Consider the following 17,479-nt stretch of genomic DNA (forward strand, 5'->3'; position numbering starts at 1 on the left):
TTTCTTTACACAGTCTTCCAGAATTGCTCTACCTTCCCGATGAATTGAATTAGATCCCCTCGTTCCGGGCACTTTTGGAGGTCATTTATTAGAACCTTTTTCAAAGTATAGACAGTTGCACTGTAGCCAACATTGACAGGAGCCATTGGTGGAGTCCCATCCCACACTGGAGGAATGTACCAGCTCCAATTGTTTAGATCAAACTTGATCACATCTGAGAGCTTATTGATGTTGGCCTTCTTCATTTTAACATCTTTTCCGATCATTTCATTGAGCTGTTCCATCAGCTCTTTACTTCTCTTCAGCTGCTCCAAAGCAGGCATGTCATACATGTTTGTATGTACAAAATGACACACTGGCTTCTTCTTGCTAACACCCTTCAGCCTTGCAAAAGCATGACACACCATTTCCCAGAGGTCTTTCTCTCTGGAGCTGTCGTTGGAAATGCTGACAACTACAACATCACTGAGTGCCACTGCAATGCTCGCAACTTCTTTGTCACGTTCATGGCTGTGATCATCACGAACCATCCGATGTGACTTCAGGCCCTCTGTATCAATGAGCATGATGCAGTCACAGCCCAGCTCTTTCCTGATATCTTTACTGACACTGATCAGCTGTATGAATGCCCCTCTGGTGCATGTACCCGCGTTGACAGCAAACCTGACCCCAAACATGGTGTTGAGCAAAGTTGATTTACCTGAATTTTCAGCTCCAATGACTGTGATGACCTTAAGCTTGCTACTGGAATTCATGATGTTGTGCAATTCAGTAAGTACCTGGCTGATCCATTTTATTGGGATGTTTGCTGCATCTCCATCAACAAGCTCAAGAGGGAAACCATCAAGCATCATCTGAGCACACTGTCCAGGAAGCTGTTCGATGTTTTTTCTCTGACGACTGTATTCTGGCAGGCAACTCACATTATTATACAGCTGCCCACACTCTCTGACAAAGTGGTCTACTCTTAAAGAGCAAGCTGAAATTTGGTTGTCAGTTTCCACAATTTCTTTTGTTTCCTCGAGAGATTTCTGCCTAAGCTCTTTGTATCGATCCTGGAGAGCTGACAGTTGATGCCTGGACAGGTTATCCAGTTCCATTTCCAGCCATTTGAGAAAATGGTAGCGTTGAACCTCTGAGGTTGTCATCCCATGGTGGAAGCGTTCCACTGCAGTTGTCATCTCAAAACTTCGCTGCTTGTTCCTTAGCCCTTTCTCTTTTTCTTTTATGGACTCGCAGTAATTGTCAGGGTTATTGTTTCCAACTTTACGTAGCCTCCAGCACTCAGTTTCCACCCATGAAATTGCTTTCCAGATGTTTCCCTGATAAGGCAGTTGCTTGTCTTTGAATTCAGAGATGTTAGTTACCTTTGCAGTGATTTTACTCGCATTCTCCCAAGCACTCTGGCATTCATCCCTATCCTCATCAACGAGAATCTGACAACAGTGAGCTGTGTAAGCCAAATCTGCCAAAGACACTTTTTTGGTTTGGGGGCTTACTAGCATTTTAGAGACTGATTCCTGGAGTGCCTTTAGTAGTTCTGTATCAGTCTTTTTAATCTGACTAATATCAGTCATCTTCAATCTTGGGTTCACAGTCAGTTGTTTGAGTCTATAGCTTTTTCCCTTTGTGCTGCTTATCAAAAAGATATTTGCTTCCAGATGTTTTCCTTCCAGATGCTTGAAGTAATTAGTTTCTGATTCATCACAGTAGATGTAAACAGCTGCAGAAGCCTGACAGAGGAATGCAAATTGTCTTTCAGAAGCCTTGATATCTCCTCTCAGATTGGTAAAAGCCAATGGTTCTGTGAATTTATCTATCTTCATGTTCCCACACGGGAGGTACCAGCTGATTTCCACCAGTCCATCTGAAATTCTTCTGGGGACATCACAACATGCCATGCTACGGTGACAAAATGTGTGATGAATCTGCTGATTGTTGCACAGCAACTTGTTCAACATCTGAGATTTGGACAAAGATGTTTTCCCCAGCCTGACAAACGATACCAAAGGAATATCAGACAGCACAAGTCTTTCATCACAGTATGACTTTAGGAACGCCTGCTGAGAGGGTCTGAAAGTTCGGACAATGTCGCGCATAGACCACAGCATCATTGTGATTTCTTTTGTTTCAGAGTTTGGAAGCAAGAGCGGGACAGCAAACTGACAGAGTGACATTTTCAGGACTAAGTCCTGCTGAAGAGCACTGTCTGAACAAAGGAACAGTGCAGTTACCAAGTCCAAAAGATTGATAGCATTGCACTTGTCCTCATCTTGAGACACACATGTGGCACTTCTAGCGTTTGTATTCAGCGACATGAGTTGCTTTAAAAAGGCCTCAGGAACTGCCCTTGCAGATTTTGGTTTCCTCTGTGATCGATCATACTGATTAATCTCCAGGAAAGTGCTAAGTGTGAGCTTGGTGTCATACTGGTCTTCCAGTCCAATCTTTGACAACACCTGCCTTAGGCTTGGCTCTGTGAATTAACAAAAGAAACCAGTAAGTGCACTAGGGCATTTTTATTGATTATGATGCATTTATTCTAGTGCTGTCAGTGTTAATCTCGTTAAAATGACGTTAACACCATAACCACATTAACACGGCAAATCTCCGCTAATTAGCGGGTTATCGCGGATCGCCCCATGCGTGGGGCTTCACGGCGTAAACGTGTTAGCACAGTTAGCTCATTAACGCCGCGTTAATGTGGTTATGGCATTAACGCCATTTTAATGAGATTAACGCTGACAGCACTAATTTATTTTTCACAACCGAGCATCAAGATACCCACAGAGGACGCATGATAACATACTAAGATAGTGAGTGGATCATGGTAAAGCTTTAGTGTGAAGGGCTGGTAACCAACACAAAACATATATAATTCATAACTGCCTTACCTCAACCTCAAGTCAAACTAAAACCTGGCAATTTAATGGCATTTATTTAAAATTAAAACTAGTGAAGCAGAATGCCTTAATAATAAAACATGACAGTCTAAGGCCATCTGCCTCCCTCACATATTCTTTCTTCCTTCTGCTAACGTTCATTTCTCTTTCTGAAGTGCATACCTTCACCTCTCCAGGTTCTCTTCACCTGCTCCCTTGTCTCACTACAGACCACACTGTTGTCTGCAAACATCGTAGTCCACAGAGACCCCTGCCTGACCTCATCTGTCAGTCTGTCCATCACCACTGGAAACACCAATCGCAGCACCACTTTTAACCAGTGTTGGGGAGTAACGGAATACATGTACCGGCGTTACGTATTTAAAATACAAAATATGAGTAACTGTATTCCGTTACAGTTACCGTTTAAAGAGGTGGTATTCAGAATACAGTTACTTTGCTGAACTAAATGGAGTACACGGCGGTCTTTTCCTGTTTCATATGTTAAGCTGTCCCCTCTCTGTGTTTGGTAATTCCACGCCGGTGGAAACCCAAACAAAACACGCATTAAGAGGCTCTAATGCCTGTGTCTCAATCTCGCAGCCCGTGTCGCCTCTACTTGCGGCCCGCATAATGACGTTAAGAATTTCTTTTTTAAATTATTCTTCAAAAAATTATTTAATATGAAGGCAATACGCAAAGTGTTACAGGCATAGCCCTAAAGAATATAGCCTTATGGGCAGTGTAGCCCAGTTGTAAGTAAGCTATTAAGACTCGACTGTACAGTATATTTGTGTTTTCCTCCAAAACAATAAGTTCCGCTGGAGCAGCCTTTCAACTCCTCTCTCTGTCTCTCGCTAGCAAAGTTGATCCAAACAACAAAGTAAAGCTAGTTTTCGGCTACAAGCCCGACACGGAGCCCGACACGGAACCCGACGTATTAGCCAGAGGTCCCTTTACTTCAGTTCGGAGCCGCGGACCTGTTTTATATACGCATGAAACAGTTTTCTATATGAGATCACTGCAAAAAGTGCAGCCTTACCTAATGTCCACCCTACTGTTACTCATTTTATACTAAGATTTAAAAATCTAGTTGGTATTGATATGGCGAGTATCCTTCAGTAATAGTAATAAATCACACAGCAATAGTACATTCATGTAGTTGTAAAAAGCTTGTTACGAAATACATTTGGGGGCATGTATTCTGTAATCTGTAGTGGAATACATTTTAAAAGTAACCTTCCCAACACTGCTTTTAACTCATCTCTCACTCTTACCGCACACCTCACCACTGTCTCTGCTGTCCTCATGCATCTCCTGCACCACCCTCACATACACATAGTTCCTCTCTTGACACCCTGTCATATATTTTCTCTAGATCCACAAAGACACAGTGAAGCTCCTTCCAGCCTTCTCTATACTTCTCCATCAACACAAACATAGCATCTGTAGTGCTCCTTCTCGGAATGTAGCCACAATGCCGCTCGCTGATCGTCACCTCTCTTCTTAATCTAGCGTTAGCAGCTCTTTCCCGTAGATTCATGGTATCATTCATCACCTTTATTCTTCTGTAGTAAATGCACCTTTGTTCTTGAAAATTGGTACCAGTAAAGTATATTTGTACATGTAATGTGAGAAAATAAATGCTAGCAGTTTTAATTCTTCAAATATATCAAATATGTCTATATAGTTGACATTAAAAAAAAATAAATTAAAAAGCAAGTGCTTTAGCATCATCTCACCTGTGCGTGTGCAGATAGAAATTGGCTCGCTGCACCTATCATTCACCACTGTTGAGACAGAGATGGTGTACTTTGTGTCTGGTTCTAAATCAGAGACTTTTTTGCAGTAATCATTGGTGTGTATCACCAGAGGCTCTTTTCCTGGACTTTCAACAGCTATAAGAAATTGTTGAGGAATTCCCTCCATTTTTTCTCCATCCATCCATTTCAAGGTCAGAGATGTAGCATCGGAGTGCTCTTTTGTTAAATGTCGAGGTGGTGGCACAACTGCAAGAGAGCAGTGATTATGTTTAATCCAATTAAAATATGAACAGTGAAGCAAATCTAAAAATGGATTTTCAGATTTTACCTGTGAAGACAGTTGCAGTGACCCATTCGCTTAAATTGCCATCTTCATCTTCTGTGGCCACGCTGAAGAAATACTCTTGTCCAAGTTCAAGGTTGCTTATTTCTATTTTATGAAAATTTTTGATGACTAAGCGACCTTCCACCTTCTGCAAAGAGCTCCACATGATCCTGAAGCTTTTGGGTCCTTCTAGTCCCTTTGGGTTTCCCCAGCTGAGGACCACAGAGTTTGGCTTCACTGAAGGGAACTGAATCCTACCAGGAGGGGGCACCACTGGAAAATGTAATGTAAAACAAGAAAACATTTTCTTTCCGTTGTACTCATTTACCTAACAATAAAAAAGGTATATAATTGAATTCCTTTGACTCCAACATTATCATGACTTTTAAAATTCAACTGCTGTAGCAAAACAAAATTTTTAAATATGGTTAAAAAAATCATTTCTTGTCTTAAAACCACAGAATGACTCAATAATTTAGTCATTATAAGTTATAATTGATAATGCATCTGTTAATACCTGAAAAACATGTTTTGCACTTCAAAGTCTGTCTAATTAATTGGCTTTGGAGAGGCATAAATCTCTGAAGATAGTGCCAACAGCACACTTTTAGCTTTGACCTTTGACTTTAGAGTAAAGTCCACACACTTTCATAAAACCATTTTAGATGTTTCTATTTCTTTATTGGTCTGCTGTGACATGGTAGCAGTGCGCTCAACTTCAAATCTAAGGTAATGACACACACTGGTGATTATACTTCTGAGTATTTACAGATGGCAATATAAATGCATTTCAGCTATAAGCTGTCAGCAATCCATCCATATATATTCATCAATGAAGGTCATTACTTTCTGTTTTCTGCTTTGAAACTGAACTTTCCAAACAAAATTTTTCCCTGTATTAATTTCATATATATTTTTTTTAAATTATATGAAAAGAGGAAAGTGTCAAAACTTCATTAAATGGTGAATCTCTCCATTGATTTCTTATTGTAGCCACAGATCATTGTTACTTAGATGCCATAGTGAATCATTATATAGTGTCAGTCACCTTTGTGTGGCATTTCATAGTCCTCGGGTTCTTCATCATCAGACAACTGTAATTAAATAGCGATTGTAAGCAAAATGCAGCACATCAGCGATGATTTCGATATCACCTTTTCACTTGACTCACGGCCTGTTGTGTCCTCCATGCCCTGTGCTCAGTGATGTCATGTCCCCTGTGTTTCCCCTCTGCACAAATGCTGCAAATAGACATCTGATCAGTCCTGCAGAAGAAATCCAGAGACTTTTCATAATGAAGACACCGTTTTCTCTCGACTTCACTGCACACATCTATGAGCTTATGTCTATTCAGGGCATCCACTTTGTAGTGTTGCCGGCCATCCTTCTCACAGAAGGAAACGTTGCAGGTCAGGCAGGTCTTCACAGCAGCAATTTTGCAACAAATGTCACAGATCACCTGTCTGTTTTCAAACAGAAAAATAAAAGGTTGATTAGTATTGGCATTGCCTTCTTTATCAATGAACTGAAATTCAGCAGTTATCTTACATATTATCATATATAACAGTCTCAACATCAGAGTCGAAATCCCTTGATCCACTTGTTTTAGATGATGAGTAACCCGATGTAGATGACTTTGTGGATTCTGCTCTCTCTACATCATCCTGGTGGAGACTGGAAGGCAAAGGGGGGGGTGGGGTTATTCCAACCATCTCAAAATTTTGTAATATGAGCAGGAAGAAGTCAATGGAGGTATGTTGCTTTACTATCTAAAGTCTCTGACTTTAGGTCTGCGTGACAATGCAATGAATACACTGGATCTACTTTCTACGGTTTATATACTGTGCATGTAGCTAAGCTGGAGATGACAGGGAAGGCGCCCTATTCACATGTGTTCCCTAGTTTGGGGGTATCCCAGACACATTTCTGAAAGGTCATCAATAAAAAAAGTCTGTAAGCAGTATCAGCAAATCATATTTAAACTGCTGGGGATAAAGTCTGGCATACGTTTTGTTGTCCTCAAAAGTTGATTCTGTCTCTTGTTCAAAATAGTCCCAGTCTGGAGTCTCCAATCTGAAAGAATAATGACATCATTTGTTAAGCTACTTCTTTTTGGATTCACAATTATGAACAAGGTAGGCAAGACGTTCAAACTCAAACACATTGAAGTACCAAGCTGGAGGGACCTGGTTGCCAAGATGGCTTTACTCAACAACTTTGAGGGTTGGATCTTTTTTATGCTTTCCAATTTCAAAATTAAATTCATGCATGAGCAGATTGAGCTGGATACTCCTAGCTTTAGCAAACATACGTGTCAGTTGTTCTTAACTGGGTGGAATTTTCAGTTAACGTTTTGGTGGCTACTCAAACCTGATTTTAACAACAACCTGCTTTAAAAAGTTCAAAAAGCTTCAAATAAAACTAGCCAGATTTGACGGTCTTACTGATTTTGGGGTTGGTCATCAATGGGAGTCCTCTTCAGCAAACATGGAGAAAATTTAGCCTCCTCAGTGATATTAGATGTCTTCACTGGATATACAGCAGCTGTAGGCCCCATTAAGTTTAACCTGAAAAATCATTGCAAAGAGCAAATGTTATGCATGTACAGTGGCTTGCAAAAGTATTCGGCCCCCTTGAACTTTCCCACATTTTGTCACATTACAGCCACAAACATGAATCAATTTGATTGGAATTCCAGGTGAAAGACCAATACAAAGTGGTGTACACGTGAGAAGTGGAACGAAAATCATACATGATTCCAAACATTTTTTACAAATAAATAACTGCAAAGTGGGGTGTGCGTAATTATTCAACCCCCTGAGTCAATACTTTGTAGAACCACCTTTTGCTGCAATTCCAGCTGCCAGTCTTTCAGGGTATGTCTCTACCAGCCTTGCACATCTACAGACTGAAATCCTTGCCCATTCTTCTTTGCAAAACAGCTCCACAACTGCTCTGTGACGGCCTCAGAGGTTGTCTAAGAGAATATTGGGAGCAACAACACCATGAAGTCCAAAGAACACACCAGACAGGTCAGGGATAAAGTTATTGAGAAATTTAAAGCAGGCTTAGGCTACAAAAAGATTTCCCAAGCCTTGAACATCCCACGGAGCACTGTTCAAGCGATCATTCAGAAATGGAAGGAGTATGGCACAACTGTAAATCTACCAAGACAAGGCCGTCCACCTAAACTCACAGGCCGAACAAGGAGAGCGCTGATCAGAAATGCAGCCAAGAGGCCCATGGTGACTCTGGACGAGCTGCAGAGATCTACAGCTCAGGTGGGGGAATCTGTCCATAGGACAACTATTAGTCGTGCACTGCACAAAGTTGGCCTTTATGGAAGAGTGGCAAGAAGAAAGCCATTGTTAACAGAAAACCATAAGAAGTCCCGTTTGCAGTTTGCTACAAGCCATGTGGGGGACACAGCAAAGATGTGGAAGAAGGTGCTCTGGTCAGATGAGACCAAAATGCAAAACGCTATGTGTGGTGGAAAACTAACACTGCACATCGCTCTGAACACACCATCCCCACTGTCAAATATGGTGGGGGCAGCATCATGCTCTGGGGGTGCTTCTCTTCAGCAGGGACAGGGAAGCTGGTCAGAGTTGATGGGAAGATGGATGGAGCCAAATACAGGGCAATCTTGGAAGAAAACCTCTTGGAGTCTGCAAAAGACTTGAGACTGGGGCGGAGGTTCACCTTCCAGCAGGACAACGACCCTAAACATAAAGCCAGAGCAACAATGGCATGGTTTAAAACAAAACACATCCATGTGTTAGAATGGCCCAGTCAAAGTCCAGATCTAAATCCAATCCAGAATCTGTGGCAAGATCTGAAAACTGCTGTTCACAAACGCTGTCCATCTAATCTGACTGAGCTGGAGCTGTTTTGCAAAGAAGAATGGGCAAGGATTTCAGTCTGTAGATGTGCAAAGCTGGTAGAGACATACCCTAAAAGACTGGCAGCTGTAATTGCAGCAAAAGGTGGTTCTACAAAGTATTGACTCAGGGGGCTGAATAATTACGCACACCCCACTTTGCAGTTATTTATTTGTAAAAAATGTTTGGAATCATGTATGATTTTCGTTCCACTTCTCACGTGTACACCACTTTGTATTGGTCTTTCACGTGGAATTCCAATAAAATTGATTCATGTTTGTGGCTGTAATGTGACAAAATGTGGGAAAGTTCAAGGGGGCCGAATACTTTTGCAAGCCACTGTATTTAGTTAATTCAACAGACATGCTGTATGGTATACTGTCTACTATATTTCAATGTTTAAAACATACTTGGGAAGACTCGCAACACCAGTCATATGTCCACCCCAATATTTTGGCATTCCATATACTTTTCTGAAAGACAACAATAAGACTAGGACGTTCAAGCTTTATTTGGCCCTTTTATTAGTAAAAATGCAAGGATAAAAGTTTACATTTCACCCATTCCAGCTAGACACAGTTAACTTTAATAAAATTGTCACTAATGAAGGTTTAACCACGTAAAGAAATTTTATAAAAATCTGGTATATATTACTGTTTTACTGTAAACAAATTCAACAAGCTTTCTATAAGGCTTCTGTGCGGCAAATTAAAAAAAAATAAATAAAAAAGAACTAGAATCTTGCAGGTATGGGAACCATAACGTCAGACATTTGAGCCTAAAATCCACCATCAAAGGTAAAAAATAATAGAAGAATCGTGAGTAAATTTGCCTTACTGATCTTTCCTAAAATGGAGAGGTACATCTTTGGAAGAACTCTCTGATGCACAGACAGACCTCAGTGTTTCCTGACTGAGAAAAAAAAATTGCATTTCTCTTAAACAGATGACAAAAAATTAAAAATACTCAGTCAGCAGATTTCATCCATTTTTTTAAAAATCCAACAAAACTAACAACATCACTGAGTTTACATTTAAAGTTAGATGAGGTATCCTTTAGAATATCAGGCATACCAGTCTAAAATCCACCAGTAATAAATTAATAAATACTACTACTACTACTATTACTACTAATACTAATCATCATCAGCAGCAGCACCATAAAAGAAGAAATAAGAGAGAAAATTCACCATCAAAGATGAAAAAATAATAAAATCTGTCTTACAGATGTTTCTTGAAATGGAGAGGTACATCTTTGGAAGAGCTCACTGACTGACAGTCAGATTGGTGTTCATTTTTAGACCATTGTGTCTTTTTACTGTGTAGAAAAAAGGATTTAATGAGAAACAAAAACAACCTTTAAATTGTGTATTTTTAAAGAATAGGAAGGTTTGCCACAGTAGGGTGCTCAAAGGTAGATCTTACAGATGTTTCCTGAAATGGAGAGGTACGTCTTTGGAGGAACTCTCTGACGCACAGACAGAGTGTGCAGACCCCGGTGTTTTCTCACTGAGAAAAAAAGTAACAATAAATTGTTTGTCTTTTAAACAGCTGGGACATCTAAGGGAAGATGATACCATTTTTGAATCTCTAACAAAACTAACAACATCACAGAGTTTACATTCAAAACTACATGAGGCATCCTTTAAAATATCAGGCATGCCAGTATAAATCCACTATCAATGCTAAAAAATCAATATAAATAAAATAATTAAGTCATACTAGTACTACTACTAGTTATAATAATAATAATAAAAGAAGAAGAAGAAGAAGAAGAAGAAGAAGAAGAAGAAAAAGAAAATTCACCATCAAATTGATTGATTGGTTGACTGATTGACTGATTGATTGATTGATTGATTGATTGATTGATTGATTGATTGATTGATTGATTGATTGATTGATTGATTGATTGATTGATTGATTGATTGATTATACTTTATTCATCCTGAGGGAAATTGGGTTAAGGCTGCCAGCCTCGCCAGCGCCATCTTACCCTTCCGACCATACATATATTACACAAACATCACATGGGGAAGACAGGACAGAGAGGTATAACAATGGAAAATGCACAACATGAGGAAAGACGAGGAGAAAAAAAGAACTCCTCCCAGACTGAGCTCCAACAGGGAGATCAGTTTGAGAACAGAAAAAAACACCTCAGCACATAGCACATGAATCATCACATCTCACAACATAGAAGACATAGACAAAGATGAAAAAATAATAAAATCTGTCTTACAGATGTTTCTTGAAATGGAGAGGTACATCTTTGGAAGAGCTCACTGACTGACAGTCAGATTGGTGTTCATTTTTAGACCATTGTGTCTTTTTACTGTGTAGAAAGAAGGATTTAGTGAAAAAAAAACATCCTTTAAAATGTGCTTGCTACAGTAGGGTGCTCAAAGGTAGATCTTACAGATGTTTCTTGAAATGGAGAGGTACGTCTTTGGAGGAACTCTGTGAGGCACAGACAGAGTGTGCAGAGCCCGGTGTTTTCTCACTGAGAAAACATCACAAAATCCATGAATGTAAAAAAATTAATTAATGATTCCATGATATGATAATACACAAATCTCTCCACACACGAGCTTACTTGATATTTGTATTACATGTAAATGGAAGTTAATGAGTCTTTATCAAAGCTCTCAGTTGAACTGACAAAGCAGAGTACAGTTCCTTAAACTGCATCATGCTTAAATGAGATGCTGAGATCTTACCTGAGGAATGCATATTGGTAGGCAGGATGTGTCTACCTACTATTTTGAGTCTTTTTGCTAAGATAAGCTAAATGGCTGTCACATTTAGCATGACGTTAGCAATCTTTTCATCTTCCTTAAACTACTTTTTTAATGTGTAAGTGAGCATGTTACTGTTTAATTTTGAAACTCTTTACCAAAACAGTCACAGGACTTTGGCCTTGGTGTCTTCAGTCTGAGTTTATGAAACCTTGGCTTCCTTTTCACAAACTGCAGCTGTTTTGAATATTGTCAGGTTCAGTGTCCTCTAACATTGTTATCAGTGCCAGCAATATTACTGTACTACTATAGTTGGCCCTTCCTGCACCTTCTGGTTTGCTAAGTGGGCCATAAATCCTGATAAGTGCATATCATGGAGCATGTTTTGTTTCAAAATACATTTGCAAGGTTTATGCCTGGTGTCCAGTTATTTTCACTGCCTGACTGGGTCTTATCAGTCTCTGCCCATCCTTTGCCACATCTCTATCACATGAATCTTTTCCTGTAAGGAAACGAAGACATTAGTCTTGACTGGAGATTATATAACAGATGTAACCTTACTAAAGGTCTATGATAGAATTTTTTTCTGGAGTTAATGTCTCTGTTTTATCATGCTGCATGTACAGGAGGCATGACTAGTGTGTGTTCCTTCACAGGCGAATTGTATGGATGGAAAACGATTCTGGAAAGAGATCATTTTCATTTTTAAATCAAACCATGTCAGTGTGAATGTCACCGGAAAACTGAAATAGCAGAAGAGTACAGATTTGTAAGTTATAGCATAAATCATTTACTAGACCTTCACCCAGGAGACTTGGCTTCATAATCGAATGTGGACTCGTTTTGTGTTTTTTCATCTTCTTTTTCTTTCTGTTTTGTTTTGGGGGGTTTTCATTCTGCATTCACTTTCGATTTTTTAATTTTTTAGTTTCTGTTTGGGTTTATGCAATTGGATATTTTGGGCATCAGAAGATGATGCTTTGCATTACATTTCTCAGACAACACCTGTGTTTTCATGCCTGGATGGGTTTATTAAACCACTTTGCCGTTATGCTGGGCTGGAGGACACCTGAAATTTTATGTGCACTCATTCACTACCTTGAGGTGTCAAAATAATCAAATTTTCTATTGACCATTCATCTGAAGCATAATCATGGGAGTAGCAAGCACAGACTTAAGGCATGTAATGGGTTACTAAGGTTTGAAACAGATGGTTAACAGCACTAACAACTTGCAGCCTTTTCCAGTAAGTCACCATGTAATTGGCATATCTCTATATTTTTTCAGTAGCGCTGTCATTTGGAAGATCTTCTCACCTTTTGCTCTTGTCGCTAGAGCCAGACGATATTCCTGTCAATTCTTTATCACAGAATTTAGACACAAGGCTCTTCACTCTGACCCTTAAAAGTATCAAAACAGTATTCTGTAAATCTGCTTCATTATTTGTCCTTGAAGAGCAAATCTTGCTTAGTAGATTTTGAGAACAAAAAGTTCAAAAAAGGATCCCTACCTTGCATCATCGTTCTCCGAAGACTCCATATTTTTTTCTGATTTTCTGATTAAACCTTACACCATCCTCCTTTGGACAATACTGCTACTGGGCCATAGACGATGAGTACCAACCTGCAGATGTAATTAAAAACCACATATCAAGTATCAAATCCTAAAATGATACTGAGTCATCTAATAAACATATGGTTGTATTCTGATTTCAGTGCATAATGTTAGACACACTGGGGTAAATTTCACAATTTCAGAGGTTATAAAAACTGAAAAAACTGTAAACAGCTGTAAATTATGTTGCCCACAATGCCTTTAACTTTAAAGTTTAATGTGATTGTAAAATTAGAGCAAAATTAAAGCTATTTCTTATATTTTGTAAACTTTGTAATATATAATAACTGTTACTGTTATTTTCTTGGCACAACTGTAACCACATAATTTCCTTAGGGATTAATAAAGTATTCAGATTCTGATTCTGTTTCATTTATAAGACATAATAATTTGTCATTATAATAATAAAGTACTGATTTTAAACAAAGTTTTACAAAGTTTTTTAAAATGTTAATTCTAATAACTACTGTCACTTTCAAATTCAGAGGAAAAATAGGTCATGGTGTAATACAAAAACCTAAAATCTGGACTCACTACTACAAGATAGAAAATATTAACTCTCTGAGGTCCATGTGTCATCAGTAACAGGACCAGCCCTAATCCTAACTGAACTAATATATCATTTCTGTTTTTATTAACTTATTCTCTTAAGTCTTAACAATCAGGGAGCAAATAAAATTATTAGTCTAACTGACAGGCATCAAAAACTATTAACTGTTTTAAACCAGAAAAGTCAGTTTGCCTTTCTTAGAAATATAGCATCATCAAGTGTGATGATTTTCACCATTTAGAGGGTTAGAAAGAGTTACTCACAATTTTGAAGAAGAAGGGTTTGGTAGGTATGCAAAGAGTGATGAATTAGAGTCAAGGTTAAAGAAAAGAAAAAGCAGGACAAAAGAAACCCCTTGATAATAATTTGTGTGGCCCATGAAGGAAAGACGAACCATTTACAGTTGATGTTATATACAGTAAAAATCAGCACATAATTATGACCAAACTTTATTTTTGAAGTCACCATAACAGACCAAACTTTCCTGAACTTAGCAAATATAGTTTCAGTTAATGGTACGTCACTAATTTGTCAAAAGCTGTAAACTAGCAAGTGTACCGAAGTGGCAGTTACCAACAAAAAACACAATTCTCTCAATAAAAACATTAGAAACATTATACTTGCCAGATTCTTAATTAGGCACTCTTTCAAAAGCACTTTGAGAATCCTTGCACTCGAGTAAATTTTTAAACTTCTACTTAGAAAGGCTCACAGAAAATGTATATATCATGAAAGGCAGAAGTGAAATATTACATGATAATATGTGTAGCTACTTGGACAGTCCTTTCAGGTCAGGAAATTTTTGAAGGTCAGGAAACTATATCAGCCATTGTAGACCTTTTTTGAATGTCGCCTGCACTGTCAAACTATTATTTCAAAACAAGAGCAATTTGATGTAGAATAAAAAGTATATACCTGAAACCCATCTGCATTCACATTCATCATCAACTGTCCACTTTGACAATGATAAACCTACTCTAAAGTGTTTTTGACTTACTTGACTTGTATGTGGAATTAAAATTACTTACCTGAGAGAGTCTCCTGGAGATCCAGTTCTCAGACAAACCCAGACTCCACTGTAGTGAGCTGGAGGTGAGAGAGTTAAAAAGGAGGAGACTGAATTGCACAATATGACTTACACAATATGACAGTATAAAATGACTAACAAAGTTACTGGACTCTCATTCTCATATATTTAATAATTAACCTGTTCACATGCTAGCATGCTATGTGGTTTGGATTTATGATTAGTTATGACCTTGTGTCAAAAAAACTTATTCATACTTTTGTGAATGTGCCCTCTTGCAAACTGCATTTCAGCAGACTTTGAAGGAAAAAATAAATAAATAAACGGGCTCATAAAAGTTTTATTTTAGTAATCCAACCACAACTAAGTTGTAGGTCTTAAAAACACAGATTACAGCCATGTTCAAGGATTCATTAGGTGAATGATCCTGTACAAGGTGGCACAGAGAACAGTATCGAGCACATATCACAGGGAGAGGTGGCGTTACTAATAACTCTCTCAGTCAATCACATCCCTCGGCTCCTTGCTCTGAAGCAGCTGTTCCCATCCAGTGTAAATATTCAGTTGGGCTGACAAGTTTTTGACAGCTCAAGACAATGAGTCAAAAAACTGAATTTCTGCAAGATAACAGGGATATCAAATGCTACGTCCAGATGAACAGAATCAAGTTTTGGAGATTTACTTACCTGGATGATTGAGCATGCATCAAGACAAGATAACAGGGACTTGATGAATGTAAATACATTCATCAAGTATGAACTACATTACCCAGGAAGCTTTATTTAGTAATGGACTACAGTATCCAGCAGCATTTGTGCAGTCATGGGAGTGGCTCCTGACCTCGTTGGCCTGACTTTGCTCCTGGACTGAGGATATAGGAGAGGGTTGCTGGGAACTGAAGGGAATAGCCCATCTTGTGGTTGTTATGACTGGTGTCCATCACATAAACGTGAGTTCATGTTCCATGTATAAAATGCTTCACACTCCTTTGATCCATATTGTTTCTAGCTAGTGATGGGCAAAGCGAGGCACTGAAACATTCGAAGCATTTGTGTGTGTGAATTGTATCAAGGTTTCGAAACAATCTGAAGCCCATCTCCACAGTGACACCTGCTGGTAAGGCTGTGTTAACAGTGATGCAGACATGTCCTGCACAGTTCCAAACAAAACTACTTATCACACCAGACTGTCAATAATGATGTTAAAAACATGATTTGGAGAAATCTTCGCACAAAAAAAGGCGAGAAAAATATTGACCGTTAACGCTAGAAGCTTTAGGTTTTAATTCTAATTAATTTAAATATATATATTTAATGAAAAAGATTAAATGTGTGTCCCTCTTCTTATAAAAAGAGTGCCATTTATTATATTTTCACATGCCAATTCTGACCAATCATAACAGTCCATGTCACGCACGTTCACCAGTACATTTTTAAATCATCCTCTGCTGATCGACCTCTGAACCATGACGAAACTTTCATTAACTTTACACTGCTGTGGATGCTGTATCTTGTAACAGTGGCATGAACACACTGCCTCCTGTTTATGAGATATTCGCACCATAGGTGTCAGGAGGAATAAAAAAAAGAGAAAAAAGTTATTTGACATGATACTTGTTTGCCTGTAATTCATGGATATGTTTCTCTGACATTTCTTTTTACAGTATAAATTTATTCTTTATGGCAACACCTAATGTGAGTAACAGGTTATAGTGAGAATGACGTCAGCTGATGCAGCAAATAACAGTTTTTTGTTGAAAGCAGAAAAAACTAGAGACCACAAGGAGTCAGAGCTAAAGACTCCTCCCGTTATATTTTCTCATTGAATGCAGAGAGGAGCTTTTTATTGAGATATTTTAATCTACAGCACAGCATGCCGCTCTCTCTCTCCTGATATGAGTGAATGGAGCTCACCCACCAATCTCTGTTTCTTTCATCTATGTGACAGTCATTCAATCATTCGAATAATATATTTACATATTATTTATATATCTATATATAATATTCATTTAATTACACTTTTGATTTCAGCGTTTAAATAATTGGATAGTAATAATATAATATCTTATAATATATTATTATATATAATAATTGGATATTATTCTTCATAATCCACAGTGAAAATAATAATGAGAGCGAGGGCATTCTTTTCTTTTGCACATGCATATGTAATAAATAGATATGGTAGTATCAGAAACATTGATTCAGTAATTACCCATCCAAATCACTCTCACTGATTAAAAAAATGTGAATCATTGCACCTGGCAATAACTAGAAGCAGCAGGTACGCCACCTGCTGAAACTGCAGGAGTCACAACAAAACCTTGTTTAATCATGGTCACATGACCTGGGTGTTTTGAACAGCGCTGTAGAGCAGCGTTTCGAAACGGAAGCTTGACACAGTGCCGTAACGTCTGTTTCGAGCTCTCATCCCTAATTCTAGCCACCTTCTTAATTGCGCCTTGGGGATATTTAAAGTCTCTCTGATTCTGATTCTGATTTTGTGTATGTGCTAGTTAGCGATAACTGTGGTGGCCCAATTATTTGATAGTTTCTAGCCTTCTTCCAGCTTTATTTGTTTTCTTTACCAGTTTAACCACTGTACTGTGGGTGTATTATGCAGTGGTTAACTGGTCGGCCAACTGACAAACTGCTTCAGTATAAATACTGTCATCACCCTTGTTGGAGTGCCATCTTGTGACAG

General features: G+C 38.5%; 1 protein-coding gene across 1 annotated transcript; it reads right to left on the reverse strand.

Moving 5' to 3' along the window:
• Positions 1–5: 5 nt before the first annotated feature.
• Positions 6–15,689, reverse strand: LOC134629815 (up-regulator of cell proliferation-like). Its single transcript, XM_063477328.1, has 6 exons — positions 15,617–15,689; positions 14,778–14,835; positions 4,974–5,224; positions 4,625–4,891; positions 3,066–3,188; positions 6–2,476 (listed from the first exon to the last, which is right to left on the reverse strand). Exons 1-6 carry the CDS (start codon positions 15,687–15,689, stop codon positions 6–8), a joined length of 3,243 nt encoding a protein of 1,080 aa, XP_063333398.1.
• Positions 15,690–17,479: the final 1,790 nt, after the last annotated feature.

The sequence above is a fragment of the Pelmatolapia mariae genome, linkage group LG6 (genome assembly GCF_036321145.2).
Source record: "Pelmatolapia mariae isolate MD_Pm_ZW linkage group LG6, Pm_UMD_F_2, whole genome shotgun sequence".
Lineage (NCBI taxonomy): Eukaryota > Metazoa > Chordata > Actinopteri > Cichliformes > Cichlidae > Pelmatolapia > Pelmatolapia mariae.

What these genes read in the sequence shown, in the direction of transcription:
- LOC134629815 (XM_063477328.1), bottom strand. Translation starts at nt 15,689, where the DNA reads ATGGGCTATTCCCTTCAGTTCCCAGCAACCCTCTCCTATATCCTCAGT. An exon ending in CACTGCAACTGTCTTCACAG is followed by an intron (nt 4,892 to 4,973) that starts GTAAAATCTGAA and finishes GCTCTCTTGCAG; the next exon opens with TTGTGCCACCACCTCGACAT. An exon ending in GAGAACCTGGAGAGGTGAAG is followed by an intron (nt 2,477 to 3,065) that starts GTATGCACTTCA and finishes GTTAATTCACAG; the next exon opens with AGCCAAGCCTAAGGCAGGTG.